Source organism: Chenopodium album, chromosome 14, assembly GCF_948465745.1.
Source record: "Chenopodium album chromosome 14, dcCheAlbu1.1, whole genome shotgun sequence".
Lineage (NCBI taxonomy): Eukaryota > Viridiplantae > Streptophyta > Magnoliopsida > Caryophyllales > Amaranthaceae > Chenopodium > Chenopodium album.
The window spans coordinates 49795766-49812809 of NC_137847.1; the positions used below are offsets into that span (position 1 = coordinate 49795766).

Below are 17044 nucleotides of genomic sequence, written 5' to 3' on the forward strand. Positions count from 1 at the left end.
AATGGCTGGCCTTCCTCCTACTGATGATTCTCCTTTAAAAGTTTATATGAAACGAACTAAACGATCATCAAAACAGCCTCCGAAGATAGTTGAAATGCCAGAAAGGTTAATAAATTTTTTAGTTATTATTTGCTCATTCGTTTTTTATGAAAACAATTGTCAGTAATTTTTTTTTTATTCTTGTTCTTGTTTTGTAGGGATGATTCACAGCATTCTAAGAAGCGTGGTCCTAAACAAGGTTCTAAAAGAAGTCGATCTGTGAGGTGTGATATTCGAAATAAATTCTTTTAAATTCGGAAAAATATTGTTTTGTATATTCAGATGCACGCCAGGTGTTCGATGAAATGTAAATTGTTGTTTTTACTTTGAATATTCTTGTGTAGGATTTTGTTATTTTTGATGTAATTACATTAGTTGTAATTTTGATTATTTTGAGGATTGACTATTATATAGTCAGGAATTATATTATTTATATCAGAAATAAGCATTTTATTATATTATCTTTAATTGTATTATTTTATTTTGCTAATAGTATATGTTTTTCAGTATTTAGATATTTTTCATCAGAAATTAAGTTGTTGTTGTCTGTATTCAAATTTATCTTACTCAGGAATTAGCATATCAGGAATTAGATTTTATAGATCAGGTATTATGATATATTATTCAGATAAAATTAGTCAGGAAATAGATTATAATAGTCAGGAGTTGTTATACCAATAAAATTTGCAGTAATTAAATATTTGACAATTTATTATACCCAGGAATTACATTATGTTAGTCAGGAATTAGATAGTTTTTGTCAGAAAATAGATATGGATAGTCAGTTTAAAAATAATAATATTTAGATACATTATAACTCGTCAGGTTTTAGATAATATTTGTCAGAATATAGATAATAATATTCAGGAATAATAATTTCAATATTTAAATAGAGTAATTAAATTTTTACAATTTATAACATTATTCAGTAATTAGCATATATTAGTCAGGAATTAGATAATTATTAACAGAAAATAGATATGGATTGTCAGTTTTAGGATAAAAATATTCATATGTATTATAACTTAGTCAGTTTTAAGATAATACTAGTCAGAATATAGATAATAATAGTCAGGAATAATAATATCAATATTTAAATAGAGTAATTAAATGTTTTTATATTTATAACATTAGTCAGGAATTAGATAGTTCTTGTCAGTAAATAGATATGAATAGTCAGTTTACAAATAATAATATTCACATCTATTATAACTCAGTCAGGTTTAAGATAATATTAGTCAGAAAATAGATAATTATTCTCAGGAATTGTAATATCAGTATTTATATAGAGTAATTAAATGTTTTAAAATTTATAACACTCAGGAATTAACATATATTAGTCAGGAATTAGATAGTTATTGTCAGAAAATAGATATGGATAGTCAGTTTTAGGATAATAATATTCACATAATAATAGTCAGTCAGGTTTAAGATAATATTAGTCAGGAAATAGATAATTAGAGTCAGGAATTATAATATCAGCATTACATACAGTAATTATATATTTTAAATTTTATAATAGTCAGGAATTAAATGTTTTAAAAGATAATTATGCTAAGAAAATAACATAATTTTTTTCAGGAATATGTGTGTCTTATTCATGTTTTTTATTTTTCAGTGCTCTTACTGAAGATGATATTTCAGACCTTGAAATTGGTGCTAAATCTGGTCCTGGTTATCTTTGTACAATTATGGAAGATTTTAGTGATGAGCAAAAGAAGGATGTTATAGACATTGGTTTTGGTGGATTGCTTCAAATGAATTTGCAGGACAATATCAGTCATCAGTTGTACAACTATATAGTAACTCATTTTAATCCTCATGCTAGAAATCTTATTGTTGGTAAAAAGGAACATGCAATTCATATTGATAGTTCTGATATTGCTGATGTGTTGGGTATTCCTTTTACTGATATACCTGTGAAAGAGATTTCTAAAATGAAGAAATCAATCAATCCTGATGAATATTTGAAGATAGAGTGGAGGAGGTTCTTGGGTTTGGATTTAGAGGATGACTCTGAACAGGGAAATGAATCTGAAGCACAGAATCAAAAGAAGAGGAAAACAGAAGAAAAAGATGTTCAGGGTAGGAAGAAGAAGAAGACATATGTCAATATTATTACTTATAAGATGATGTTTGAGAGATATAGAGATGGTGGTGCTGATTTTAAAAAGCTATTTGTTATGTTTGCTGTGTCTACATTTTTGGCTCCAATTGCTGATAAGTCTCCTAATTTTAATATCATCAAGTCTTTAGAAGATGTGCGTTTCATTAAGGCTTTCAACTGGTCTGGTTATGTTATGGACTTCTTATGTGCGTCAATAATAGATTTTCAAGCCTTTGTTTTGAAAAAAAAGCAAGGGAAGGAGTTGAAGACAAAATCTAAACAAGTAAATGGCTGTCTAGTTGCTTTTGTAATTGCATTTTTACAAAAGTTTGAGTTTGGGACAACTTTACATCGCAAGCCGTTTATTTCGAATTGGACCTGTGAAACTTTGAACCAGAGGATTAAGTCTGTTGCTGAAAATATGGATTATGGTACTGTGAGACTGTACCCTGCTGCTTCACCAAAACAATATGCTGGCAAATCTGAACAGGCTCTTCTTAAAACTTTAATGCTTGACAGTATTGAGTTTAAGATTGAAGACAGTGATGAAGATGAATATTTGGATCAAAATAAGGAAAAAAAGAAGGAAGATCAGGTTGTACAATCAACTAGCTTTGAATTGAAGGATATAGATGACAAAGCTAGATATGTAATGTACAAGATTCCCAAAGAGTTTCCTACTGATGCTGAAATTGATAATATGGATATCGATGTAAGTTTAAACTGCCATCTTTTATTACATTTTTAGATTTTTTATTATTTGCTCTCTTTAATTAGAAATTAGAATACTTATATCATGAATAATAAACTGTTATCAGACTATTCAACATTAATAATTTCAGTTAGAAAGTAGAATACTTTTATCAGGAATAATAAATTGTTAGTCAAGAATATGGTAACTTTTGTCAGGAAATTAAATTAATATATTAAAGTTGTTGATTTGATAATGTATAATTATTGTCAGGATTTAACATTATATTATCAGGAATTATGTACTTTGTATCAGAAATTAGCATTTTCTGATATTTTATTTTGATTTTAGTATATGTTTTTTAGGATTTAAATTCTTTTCATCAGAAATTAAGTTGTATTTGTCAGCAATAAGAAACTATTAGTCAGTAATAAGAAACTATCAGTCAGGAATATTGTAAATTTGGTCAGGAAATGAAATTAATATATTAAGTTTATTGTTGATTTATTTACTTTGTTGTAATTTGGCAATACATTATTATTGCCAGGATTTTCTACCACATACTATCAGGAATTATATATACTTTCTATCAGAAATTAGCATTATCTAATATTATACTTAAATTTATTGATTTATTTTGATTAGTATCAGTTTGCCAGGATTTAATTTCCTTTCATCAGAAATTAAGTTGTTTGTCAAAAATAAAAAACTATAGTCAGGAATAACATAAACCCCTCTCAGAAATTAGATTACTATTATCAGCAATAAGAATTATGTTATTTTTTTACATTTTACTAATAAGAAACTATTAGTCAGGAATAACAATTATGTTCCTTTTATACATTTTACTTATTTATATTTTATTTTATTTGTTGATTAGCCTGTGAAGAAGAAAATGATGAAATTCGGTCGAGATTTGAAGATTGTATCAGAGAATCAAATAGACTTTGCTATTGATTTGAAGGATGAAGCAAAATCATATTCACAAGAATCTCAATCTCAAGGAGAGGATGATTACTATTCAAATCCTGAATTTTTAGCAAAAATTGATGCAATAGTTGAAGCTGCAATGCAGACTAAAACTTTAGCTACTGATTTGGATCAGTTTGATAAAACAAAACTTAAATCTGATGCAATTGTAAGTTTGATTATATTTATTATCATTTTTTTATACTTAGTAAAATCATATTAGATATATATCTGATATTATTCTTTATTTTGTATAGGTGAATGATGTTATTTCTGATCTTGGTTTGCAAGAAGATCTAATTGAAGATGCAGAGCAGAATTTAGAGGATGCAAACCAAGGAATTATGGAGCCAGAAAAAGAAGCAGAAGATCTTGGTTTGAATAATGTTCAAGGAAGTGATGTTGAAATCACAATCACAGAACCCGAATTAGCTGAAGGCACAACACCATCAGAAAAAGAGGTGCATTCAGTTAGTAATGAAGGTCTATTTAGTTCCACATCACCTCCAAGAACACCAAAGAAAGCCAAAGGACTCAATGAATTTTATACATCTGCTATGAATGAGAATCAGGCTAGGCTTGTGCAAGAAGGGAGGAGTTTTATCAAGGGAGATACTTCTTTGCCTAAATTTAATTTAATTACTCCTACTCCTCCTACTTCTCAAGATACACCAGTATCCCAAGAAGAAAATGCACAAGTTACTGAAAAAGAAGAAGTTCAAGAAACTTCTGAAAAAGAAAATGATAAAAACAAAGAAGATGACAGCACATCTAAGGTGTAATATTTGTATTTTAACTCAATAATTTATTTTAATAGTTATTGTATTTAACTAACATATTTTATATAAATAAATGTGTTTATTATTCTATATTATTGTATTTATTTTTATTTGTATTATTCATATGCTTTCAGGTTTTTTCTAAATCTGATGATGTTATTCAGTCTAAAGCTACAGAGGAACTTGCTTTAGCTATTTATCAAGGTCATCAGGTAATGGTTTATGTCAAAAATTATATATTTTTTTAAGGAATACTGATTGAATTAGAATAAGATTGAGTAAGTCAGGAATAAGATTGTCTTTTTCAGGAATTAAATTACTTATATCAGGAATTACATTGTTTATGTTAGGAATTTGATTGAGTTAGTCAGGAATAAACTTGTTGTATTCAGGAATTATGTTGAGTTAATCAGAAATTAAATTGAGTTCATCAGGAATAAACTAGTCACTATTATTGTGGTAGTCAGGAATTAAATTGTGTTATTCAGGAATACTGATTGAATTAGAATAAGATTGAGTAAGTCAGGAATAAAATTGTCTTTTTCAGGAATTAAATTACTTATATCAGGAATTACATTGTTTATGTTAGGAATTTGATTGAGTTAGTCAGGAATAAACTTGTTGTATTCAGGAATTATGTTGAGTTAATCAGAAATTAAATTGAGTTCATCAGGAATAAACTAGTCACTATTATTGTGGTAGTCAGGAATTAAATTGTGTTAGTCAGGAATAAACTTGTGGAAGTCAGGAATTAGATTGTATTATTCAGGAATAAACTAACCTTGGTCAGGAATTAACTTGTCATTGTCAGGAAATAGTTTTTGTTAGTCAGGAATAAACTTGTCATAGTCACTATTATTGTGGTAGTCAGGAATTAAATTGTGTTAGTCAGGAATAAACTTGTGAAGGTCAGGAATTAGATTGTATTATTCAGGAATAAACTAACCTTGGTCAGGAATTAACTTGTCATTGTCAGGAAATAGTTTTTGTTAGTCAGGAATAAACTTGTCATAGTCACTATTATTGTGGTAGTCAGGAATTAAATTGAGTTAGTCAGGAATAAACTTGTGGAAGTCAGGAATTAGATTGTATTATTCAGGAATAAACTAACCTTGGTCAGGAATTAACTTGTCATTGTCAGGAAATAGTTTTTGTTAAACTTGTCATAGTCAGGAAATTAAATTACTTTTATTATGATTTATATTATGTAGTATAGATTATTATTGTCATGGTTTAGAAGACTTTTGTTTGATATATATATATTTTTTTCTTGTAGGAAGAACAACCTCAGCCTAGGGATGCATGTGCTGTTTTAGAATTGCTGAGGAATAAAACTGTTGCTGTTGAATCTATTCCTATTCCCATTGTTTCTATACCTTTGGACTCTCCTACTGTTGCTACTGGTGACATTATTCAGATAGATAAAACTCCTGCTCCTCCTAGTATTGATGATACATACATTGATTTAATTGATGTTGATAGAATTCATGAAATAAAGGAAAGGCAGGAGGAGAGATTGGTAGCAGCAGCTGGTGGTTTAGATTGGGTTCTACCACCTATTCACAAGATTCCAATTCAGATGAAAGACAAGATTGTGTGTAGGAATTTGCAAGAAAACAAGCCATTGTATCTAAAAAGATTGACTGAACATGAATTATACATGTGTGATTACTTGTTTTTTATGCACTATTTTGAGGAGCTTGAGTTAGATCCTACTGGTGAGGATGAGGGAGTTAAGAGGCGTAACGACAGTCTTTACGTAAAGGATATAGGTACTGTTATCTGTCAGTTTCCCACTGAAGATCCTGGACAGAGTGATCTTATTTTGGTAAAGGAGGAGTTCTGTTCCCTTCGTCCGTCTGAGTGGGTTAATTCTGCTATTCATGATACTTGGGCTACTGTGCTCAACATTGAAGAGTGTAAAATAACTGACAGAGGAGTTTTTCAGTATAAAAGATTTGTTTTTCAAACTGAAGTTGGTGTAAGTTTTTTTTCCTTTCTTTACTTCATTCAGAAACCAATTTTATTTATAATATTCTGTATTTAATATAATTTTTTGTTTTGTAGAATGTTACCTGGAGGTACTTAGAAAAAAGGGCAGTTTACAGAAAAGAAGTTGCTAACATAAAGGAAAAGGAGGCAATTTTGAAAACTTTGAAAAACCCAGTGGAGTATAATAAGTTTAAAGAGAAATTGTTAAAAATGGAGATGGATTGTACATTGAATATGCATAGAGGTGAGGACATTTATGACTGCATTAGCAACTGGGTTAGGCGTTTTCCTTCATTCAACATAGCCGAAGCCGATTTGGTAAATTTTTAACTTTATTTCTTCTTTATATATTGTATATTCAGGAATAAGCTAAACCTAGTATGATTCAAGCTTTTATTAGTCAGATTTTATATTATTTTAAGTCAGGAATTATATTACTATAATCAGGAAACAATTTATTTATGTTAGTAATTAAACTGTGTTAGTAAGGAAAAAATATTATATAGTTAGGAATTAAATTGTTTTAGTCAGGAATAATATTGTTTTAGCCAGGAATAAAATTGTTTTAGTCAGGAAAAAAATTGTGTTAGTCAGTTATAAAATTTTGTAAGTCAGGAATATAAATGTTTTACTCAGATAATATGATCTTTTAATCTGTTATTTGGTTCTTTTATTCAGTTAACAAATGTATTACTTATTGTGAAAATTATGTTTTATTTATTTTGCAGCTATTCTTTCCCATCACGTTCGATAATCATCATACTCTGCTGGTTTTCAATTTCATTGATGGTATTGGTCCAAGAATAGATTTGATAAATAACAGGACTGATATTGATCGAGATAGATTAAATGGAATAGACAGAGTGCTGGTAAGCTAATTTTAAATTAAATTTGTGAAAATTATATTTTTAGATGCTTTTAAATTTTATAATTTATATATTTATAATTACAGATTAGAGCTGTTGGTATCTTTCTGAAAAAGCATGAACATCGACATGGTGACATAAACTTGGAAGAATTGGATTGGCATGAACCTAAGTTTACATGGCAAACAAGCCATGAAAATGAGGATTGTGGCCTTTTTACATTAATGTGTATGAAAAAGTACAATGGTGTATCTGGAGGTCTTGTCGATTTGAAATATGTAAGTATTTTTTCTCCTTTGTTTTTGGATTTATAACTACTGTTTTTTAGTGTTCTTATATTGTTTTTTATATAAATTTATAGAAGCAAAATCGGAAGATATATAGATGCCAACTTGCTTATCAAATGGCTACAAGAGAAGAGAATATTTTGCAGAAGAAATTGTGGAATGATTGCATTGAGTTTTCAATTAACAAGCTTAAAATTTGGAAAGCTCAACCTGCAAGAAAGAAGCTAGAGGCCAAATATCAAAAAGAAAAGGAAGCCATTGAAAGGGAAAAAGAGAGGCAGTGGAAGTTGATGCAAAAACAAAAAGAAAAAGATGAAAAAGAGAAGCAGCAATTGGAAATTGATCAACAACTTCAGAAAAATGAAGAGGAAGAGGAAGAGGAAGATTAGATTTTTTTTTTTTTTAAACAATTAATCATACATGTACATATTTTTTTTTTTTTTTTTTTTTGTAGTTAGGCATTATTTTTCTTTTGTATAGATACTTATATATGTATATATTTTCTATTAAATCCGTTTTCTGTTAATCATACATCTATATATTAGTCATATATTAAACTACTTGTGTCAGAAATTAATATCAAATTTTAATTTTAAAAATTTTAAATATCAAACTTAAAATGAATAAAATGTTTGTCATAAATTAAATTACTCTTCTCAGAAATTACTTTATTTATTTTAGCAATAAATTTCTTTTGGTTAAGAATAAAATTTTGTTGGTCAGGAATAAATTTGAGTCAGTCAGCAATAAACTTCATTTAGACAGGAATTAAGTTGAGTTACTCAGGAATAAACTTGAGTTAATCAGAATTTAGTTTTTTTAAATCAGGAATAGAGTTGAGTCTGTCAGGAATAATTTTGAGATAATCAGGAAATAGATTTTTTAAATCAGGAATAGAGTTCAGTCTGTCAGAAAAAAACTTGGGTTAGTCAGGCATAAGATTTTTAAAGTCAGGAATGATATTGTGTTAGCCAGTAATACAATTAGTTTACTTAAGAATAATATTCTAGAAGTCAAGAATTAAGTCAGGAATTAAATTTCGATTATCAGAAATTAAAATGTAATAGTCAGTAATAAAATTGAGTTATCACAAATTAAATCAGGCATGAAACTGTGTAAATCAGGATTAAAATTAGTTTAGTCAGGAATAAAATTAGATTTTTAAAGTCAGGGATAAACTTCAGTTACTCAGCAATAAGATTTTTAAAGTCAGTAATAAAGTAAGGTTAGTCAGGCATAACATTTATCTGATCAGAAAATAAAATAATTTTTTTCAGAAGTAAAATCAAACCTCAAAATGGCAAAATATAGTATTGTTTAGACAAGAATAAACTTGAATTAGTCAGGAATAAACTTAAGTTAATCAGGATTAAGATTTTTTTAATCAGGAATAGAGTTGAGTCAGTCAGGAATAAACTTGAGTTAGTCAGGAATAAGATGTTTATAATCAGGAATTAAAATGAGTTAGTCTGTGATACAATTAGTTTATTTAAGAATAAGATTCTAGAAGTCAAGAACTAACTCAGGAATTAAAACTCGTTTATCAGAAATTAAAATGTAATAGTCAGTAATAAAATTGAGTTATCAAAAATTAAATCAGGCATGAATTGTGTAAATCAGGATTAAAATTAGTTTAATCAGGAGTAATCAAACCCCAAAATGGCAAAATATAGTATTGTTTACAATTATCTTGAATAATAAAATAAAAAATTTGAAGATTGACTTTATGATAGGAGAAGGCAGCAATAGGGATAAATTAAATGAGTTGTGGATTAGGAGTTATTGTTCCAAACTCATTTGGATCTCTTGTTGCTGTTCTTCTTCTTTCAAAATGTCCTCTAATTCTTTTGTTCTTCTTTGGCCTTCCCTTTGTTTTTGGTCGTTTTGGATCTTTAACTGTATTTCTTCTTTCTTCTTCTTCATCAAGTTCATGAATTTTTTCTTCATTTGTTTGGAACACTTTCCTTACAGATTTGTACATTTGTTCCAAAGCATCATCACATATTTTTGATGCTTCTTCATTCCCTTGGCATACTGTCACAAGGTTGTAAAAATTCTTTGTTATTGATTGCCTCCAAGGAGTGTTTATTAATGAATAATCTGTGGTTGAATTTCCTAATAAATAAAAAAAAAAAAAAGATTACTACATTTTTGTTAGTAATAAGAATAATAATATTATAATATCAAAAATATAATTATTTATATTATGAAAATAAAAGTCAGCAACGAGCTATATGATAATATTTTTATTTTCTGTTTCAGCCATAAATTTTCTGACAAAATTGATATTATTCCTGATAAATTTTAATTGTCAGTAGAAATGTCAAATTATTGCAAAAAGTCTTACAAAACAGAATAAAGTAATTTATTGCCTCATTGAAAATTCATTATAATGTAGAAAAAGTCATTTATTGCATCATTAAAAAGTCATTCTAATTTGACTAAGTTAATAAATTTTTCTGTTAAATTACAGATTAATTATTACTGTTCATACATAACTCTTTTCTATTTAAAGGCTGTTCTAAATTAAGGTTTTTCTATTAAAAGAGTTATATTATAACAACCTCTATTGTGTTCTATAAAAGGTGCATTCTTGTAAAAATAACTAATATTTTTCTTCATCTAATCTATCATCAAAATAATGGCTGATTTCTACGCAAATAAGGAGAAGTGTACAATTATTGTTAAACCAATTGATCGCATTAGTATGGTAAATATATTACATTAACTTTTAAATTTATAAATTTGTTTTGTGTTTTTAGTAAAGATTAAATGATATTAAAATTGATTTTTTTTTCTTTCAGGGTCTTCCTGATGATTGGAAATTTTTTCTTCTGAAATTCAAGAACTTTGTTAGAGTCTTTGCTGGGAAGAATGGCAGAGAAGATAGACATTGGGAAGTAAGAGTCTTAAGCATACCAGAAAATACAGGTTGTGGTGGTATGTTGATTGATCGTGAATGGGAAAACTTTGTAGCTGCAAACAACATAGTTGTTGGAGACAGACTTGATGTTTATCATGATCATTATAACATTTATATTAGAATTTTTAATGCTGATGGTACTGAAAGGCTTCCTAATGAAGGAGGAAGTGGTACCAATGTATAAGTTTTTAAATATTTATATCATTTTATGTGTAAAATAAATCTGATTTTATATCAGAAATAATAATAAATGTATCAGTTATTATAATATTTTGTTCATGAATAATAATATTATAATATGTTGTTCAATGTTCATTATGTTCAGGAATTAGATTGTTTTTTTCATTTATTAGAGTTGTTTTGTCAGGAATTAAATTATGTTTGTCAGGTATTAAAATTTTTTGACTACATGGGAATTAGATTGTTTCAGGAATAAAAAATTTTCAATCAGAAATTAGTTATTATAAATTAGAGAGGATCAGGAATAAGGTATATTTTTTCAGTTTTAAGATTTCTTTGGTCAGGAATTAAAATATGTATGTCAGGTATTTTAAATTTTATTCAGGAATTAATCTGAATATATCAGGAATTAAATTGTATGTTTCAGGAATAAACTTGTTTCAATCAGTAATATTATTATCTTTTTCATGTATTATACATTAAGAAAATCTATGTCAGCAAATTATTTATGACAGTAGTTAAAATGTTTATCTCAGGAATAAAGATATTTTTTTTATACTAAATAAACATGAAATTAATTTTAAAATAACAAAGTATGTACGTACCTAATTCACTGCCATCCCAAATGTTTGATTTAGCAAGCTTGGTCCAACGTTTCAGAATGTATCTCTCTGGTATAGCATGTATGCTGTACATTTGCATTATCTTGATAATGTGAAAGCACAGCAATCCAGTCTCTGTGAAGCACATACAAGAACACATAAACTCATTGTTTTGAGTGTAATATATGACTTGATAGGTGTGCATATAATCTTCATCAAGAGAAACATCAAAGAATTTGACATATTGCATTGAAGTGGCTTTTTCTCTTGCATATGCTCCAAGACTTGTTTCAAATTCCAGCCTAAAATCCTTGTATATGTTTAGAGTATAAACTTCAACTGCATGTTTTAATATCTTTGTTGTTGTTCTTGGTCTCTCAGTAGTACATCTGAAGTTGTCACTCTTTTCAGTGCTTCTCCATCTTTTCACAGTAGCCTCAAAAATATGAAAGAACTCCAAAAGCTTTGTGGTTTTGTTGGCCTTAAATGAAATTGCTCTGTTTGTTACTTCTACCCTTTGAGATGAAAGAATTCCAGCTGAGAAAATATCCTTGCTCAATGCTGTGCACCATTTATCTCGTAGACCATATAACCTATCAAACCATTCTTTTTTCTCTAGCCCATGTTTTTGAACCATCTTGTGCCAACAATCTTCAAAGTCAGATTCAGAATCACATCCACTTAAGCATTTGTGAAACATATTTTTGAATTCAGGATTTGTTTTTAGAGTACCAAAGTGTGAGACAAAATTCTTTTGCAAATGCCATAGACATAGCCTATGTCTTGAGTTTGGATAAACCTGCAACAAAATTAAAATTACTGTAGTCAGTAATATGACTATTATAATCAGAAATTAGAAACATTTAGTCAGAAATTACATAAATTTTGTAAGATATTAGTATATTTTTCTCAGGCATAACAGAGTTAGAAATTAGCAATTTGATTATTTGTATAATCAGGAATTAAAACTATTTTGTCAGGAATTACATACTTTTCCTCAGGAATTAGATAACATAGGTAAAACAATGTAATAATAATAAAAAGGAATATATTTAAAAATTATCTTTTTTTTTTTAATATTTTTTCTTTGTCTATAAAAGTATTATTTACTCATACATTTTGCATGTTTTTGTACTTTGGTATATTCTCTCTCCTACAACAAACTTTTTTTGCAATATTCCTCAAAAATGGAAAACAATTCTCAGTCTTCTACTTCATCAAACGATCCTCAATATTTGTCAAATATGCAAAACAATTCTCAGTCTTCTACCTCAACAAACGATCCAGAAGAAAATGCAATTGATAACTTTGAAAAAAAGTTAAATGAACTGTTGGATAGAAGAGATAGAATGAAGAATGGATTGATGAAGCTTTATGAAAAGGTTGAAAAGAATGAAATCGAAGAACTAAGCAAGAGAAAGAGAGCACAAGAGATATGGCAGGAAACTCAGAACAAAAAGCAGAAAGAAGAAGATCAACACAAGAAGGAAGAGAAAGAACAAAAAGAAGATCAAAAGAAAAAACAAGGTTAATATCTGAGGAAGAACATAAAGAAGATTAAGATTTTAGGGTTTTTTTCTTTATTTTTATTTTCTGTTAATTTATAGTCACCATCAATATCATTAAAATATATGGAAAATATGATATGCTATTTTGTTTATGTTTCTGTATTTCCTGTTTTTATTATCAAAAGATTTATTTAGTAATGGTTTAAAATGATGTGGTTTTGTTGGTTTTTATTCATATATTGATTATTTTTTTTAGTATTAATAATTTTTCGTCAGGAATTATATTATTTTAGTCAAGAATTAAATATTTTTAATCAGGAATTATATTACATTAAATTATGAACATGAAATATATATTATTAGTCAAGAATTAAACAGATATTTATCAGGAATTATATAATTTCTGTCAAGTATTGATCTGTTTTTATCAGTTATTAAGTTATTCTAATCCAGGAACAATATATTATGAAGAATAAAATTCTTACCTCTGGTATGGCGTTACTCATTGCAAGATCCTGATCAGTGAAGATTGATTTTGGTTCGATTCCACACATCGACTTTTTGAAAATTTTAAGAAGCCAAACAAATGTGTCAGTCTTTTCGTCACTTATGAATGCACATCCAAACATTGTTGTTCTCCAGTGACTGTTTATACCAACAAATGGTGCACATATCAACCCATATTTGTTTGTTCTGTATGTTGTGTCAAAGATTAAAACATCACCATAGGCTTTGAAATCTTCAAGCATTTGAGAATCTCGCCAAAAATAGCTCACGACATTGTTTTCTTCTCCAAATTTCAGTCTATAAAAGAATGAAGGATCATTATCTGCTCTCTCTTGAAGGGTATCCAATACATTCTGCATGTCTCCACCTTCAACCATACTCATTTTCACCCTTGATACATAGTTTAGGTGATCTCTCTTAGTATGACCTACACATTCTTCTCCTCCAGCTTCATTGGTGATATAATTGTAAGCATCCATTGGTTTGATACCACTTTCAACCATGCTTTCAATTAGTTCACCCATTGGTGCTGATATTTGCCTTTCTGATCTTAGATGATTACGTTGAACTGCTATAACCAATTCATGATTATGTTCCAACTCATGTGTAACAGCTTCGAAATTTCCTTCTTTGGTTTTCTTGAAACGAATATGAGCTTTGCAACCAGTTCTTGTCTCATTTACCTCCCTATCTTTTCTCTTTTTTTCATCAATTTTACCCAATATGGGTATTTCCGCTGAATGTTGTTCAGCTGCCATCTTCATTTTACCCTTTGTATGCCCTTCTTTAGAACACCTAAAATAAAACTCATACAATTGATCATTATTATCTCTTCTCTTTGTTGATTTTCTGACACTGAAACCAACAGTCCTTGAATGAGCTTTGTATAAAACAAATCCCTCATTGTAGTCTGATACAGTATAACCTGCTAGACATTTACTTATGTTTTCATCCTTCTCATATTTGTAATAATCTGCAAGAAAAGTATATATGAAACATATCATAATTTATTTTTGTCAGGAAATAAAATATTATACACAGTAAATAAATGTTCTTTAAATTTATGATACTTAAGTATTATCATGTCGTCAGGAATTACATTATTTAAATCAGGAATTATTAAATACTAGTCAGGAAATAAAATATCTCAGTCAGGATTATGTTTACATTTAATCAGGAAATAGATAATATAAGTCAGAAATAATAATATTTGTATCTGATTATAATATGTTGTTGATTATTTTTTCAGGAATTAGATTATTTATGTCACTTATTAGTTTTGTTTTGTCAGGAATTAAATTTTGTATGTCAGGTATTAAAATATTATGATATCAGAAATTAGATTATATATCAGGAATAAAATTGTTTCAATCAGAAATAAGATTACGTTTGTCAGCTTTAAGATTTCTTTGGTCAGGAAATAAAATATGTACGTCAGGAATTAATTTGAATATATCAGAAATTAAATTGTATGCTTCAGGAATAAACTTGTTTCAATCAGGAATAATATTAATTTAATTTCAGTAACAAAAAATAGTCAAAATATCAAAATAATGTTCGAATCAGAAATTAGATTATAATATTCAGGAATAAAGTTATATTAGTCAGGAAAATAGATAATAATTACTGAGGACATAAATGATATGGTCAGGTTTAAGATAAATATAGTCAGGAAATTAGAATTTAATAACTCATGACCTTCCCTCTTCTCTTTTCAAAAAACACGTAAAATCATTTACCAGACATAAAATTAATTGAATAAAAATGAAATGAATTTACTAGAAAAGAGGTTAATTATAAATGAAAAGACATAATTGAAAAGGTATGACTCTCCCTCTTCCAAAACACTGCATCTATTCACATTCTTAACATTATATATAAGTAACCATATTGTTAACAAACTGTATTCAGAAAAACAAAAACAAAAATTCGTATAAACTGCTTCAGTTAGAAATTTTAATTAATCTCATAAGAATTTAACTACTGCTATTACAAAAGGTATATTTTTTTTCGTATTATGATTATACCTTTGTTACTGTTGTTTTATTCAGTTTTGTTATGATTTATGTTTTCATTTTGTTTTGTTTAGATGGCTAATCAAATCCCACACCCAATTGACGCCTTAGAAGATGCACATCCAGCAATGGCTGTTGAAGAAATACTTTGCATGCATATTTTCCCTAGGTGCACATTCAAAGCCCAGGCAATGATTAACTGTACATGTAGATATTATAATGAATTATGGTATTATAAATATTGGATTCCAGAAACAGTAAGAAGAAATCATAATTCAAATGAATGGTGGGTTGCATATGACATTATGAGGCATAAGGGTTATGGGTTTCATAATGGCATGGTGCAAGACTGGGCTGAATTTCTGAATGGATTACGTTTTGTTTTTGCTGAAGAAGAAGCCAGCAAATTAAAGAGAAAAAGAGAAGAGGCAAATCATCCATGCAGAGAGGCAAAAAGAATTAAAATTGAGGAAGATTATCTTTGTAGTTTATTTTCAATGTTTTGTACTTTATCATAATTAAATAACATTTCAGTAATATATAATTTGGAAATTTAGTTTATGTATTTTATTTTTTGAAATTTAGTTTATGTATTTTATTTTTGGAAATTTGGTTGATGTTATTTTATTTTTGGAAATTTGGTTGATGTTATTTTCTTTTTTGTTTTAGTTGATGATATCAGTAGCTTATACTCAGGAATTAGCATATCTTAAACAGGAATTAAATTCAGAAATAAAATTAACTCAGTCAGGTTTAAGATAAAATTAGTCAGGAAACAGATAATAATAGTCAGTAATTAAATGTTTGAAAATTTATTATACCAAGGAATTACATTATGTTAGTCAGGAATTAAATAGTTCTTGTCAGGAATTACATGATGTTAGTCAGGAATTAGATATGTATAGTCAGTTTAAAAATAATAATATTTTGATACATTATAACTCGTCAGGTTTAATATAATATTAGTCAGAAAATAGATAATAATATTCAGGAATAATAATATCTATATTTAAATAGAGTAATTACATCATGTTAGTCAGGAATTAGATAGTTCTTGTCAGAAAAAAGATATGTATGGTCAGTTTAAAAATAATAATATTCAGGAATAATAATATCTATATTTAAATAGAGTAATTACATCATGTTAGTCAGGAATTAGATAGTTCTTGTCAGAAAAAAGATATGTATGGTCAGTTTAAAAATAATAATATTTTGATACATTACAACTCGTCAGGTTTAATATAATATTAGTCAGAAAAAAGATAATAATATTCAGGAATAATAATATGAATATTTAAATAGAGTAATTTAATGTTTTAAGATTTATAACATTAGTCAGAAATTAGCATATATTAGTCAGGAATTAGATAATTATTGTCAGAAAACAGATATGGATAGTCAGTTTTAGGATAATAATATTCTCATGTATTATAACTTAGTTAGGTTTAAGATAATATTAGTCAGAAAATAGAATTATCTGTATACCTATTATACTTGCAGTATCTTCATCTCTTTCTGCATCATCTCTTTCTTCATTTATATTTTCTTCTAGAATAACATTATCTGCTGCATTCATCAT

The 17044-nt window shown here is 27.7% G+C and overlaps 1 protein-coding gene across 1 annotated transcript; it reads right to left on the minus strand.

Annotated features, from left to right (window-relative positions):
- Positions 1–8829: 8829 nt before the first annotated feature.
- LOC145578248 (protein FAR1-RELATED SEQUENCE 5-like) lies at positions 8830–17044 on the minus strand. The gene is made up of 5 exons (XM_081635604.1): positions 16951–17044; positions 13429–14423; positions 11439–12234; positions 9544–9845; positions 8830–8841 (listed from the first exon to the last, which is right to left on the minus strand). The coding sequence occupies exons 1-5, from the start codon at positions 17042–17044 to the stop codon at positions 8830–8832; spliced, it is 2199 nt and encodes a 732-aa protein (XP_081491730.1).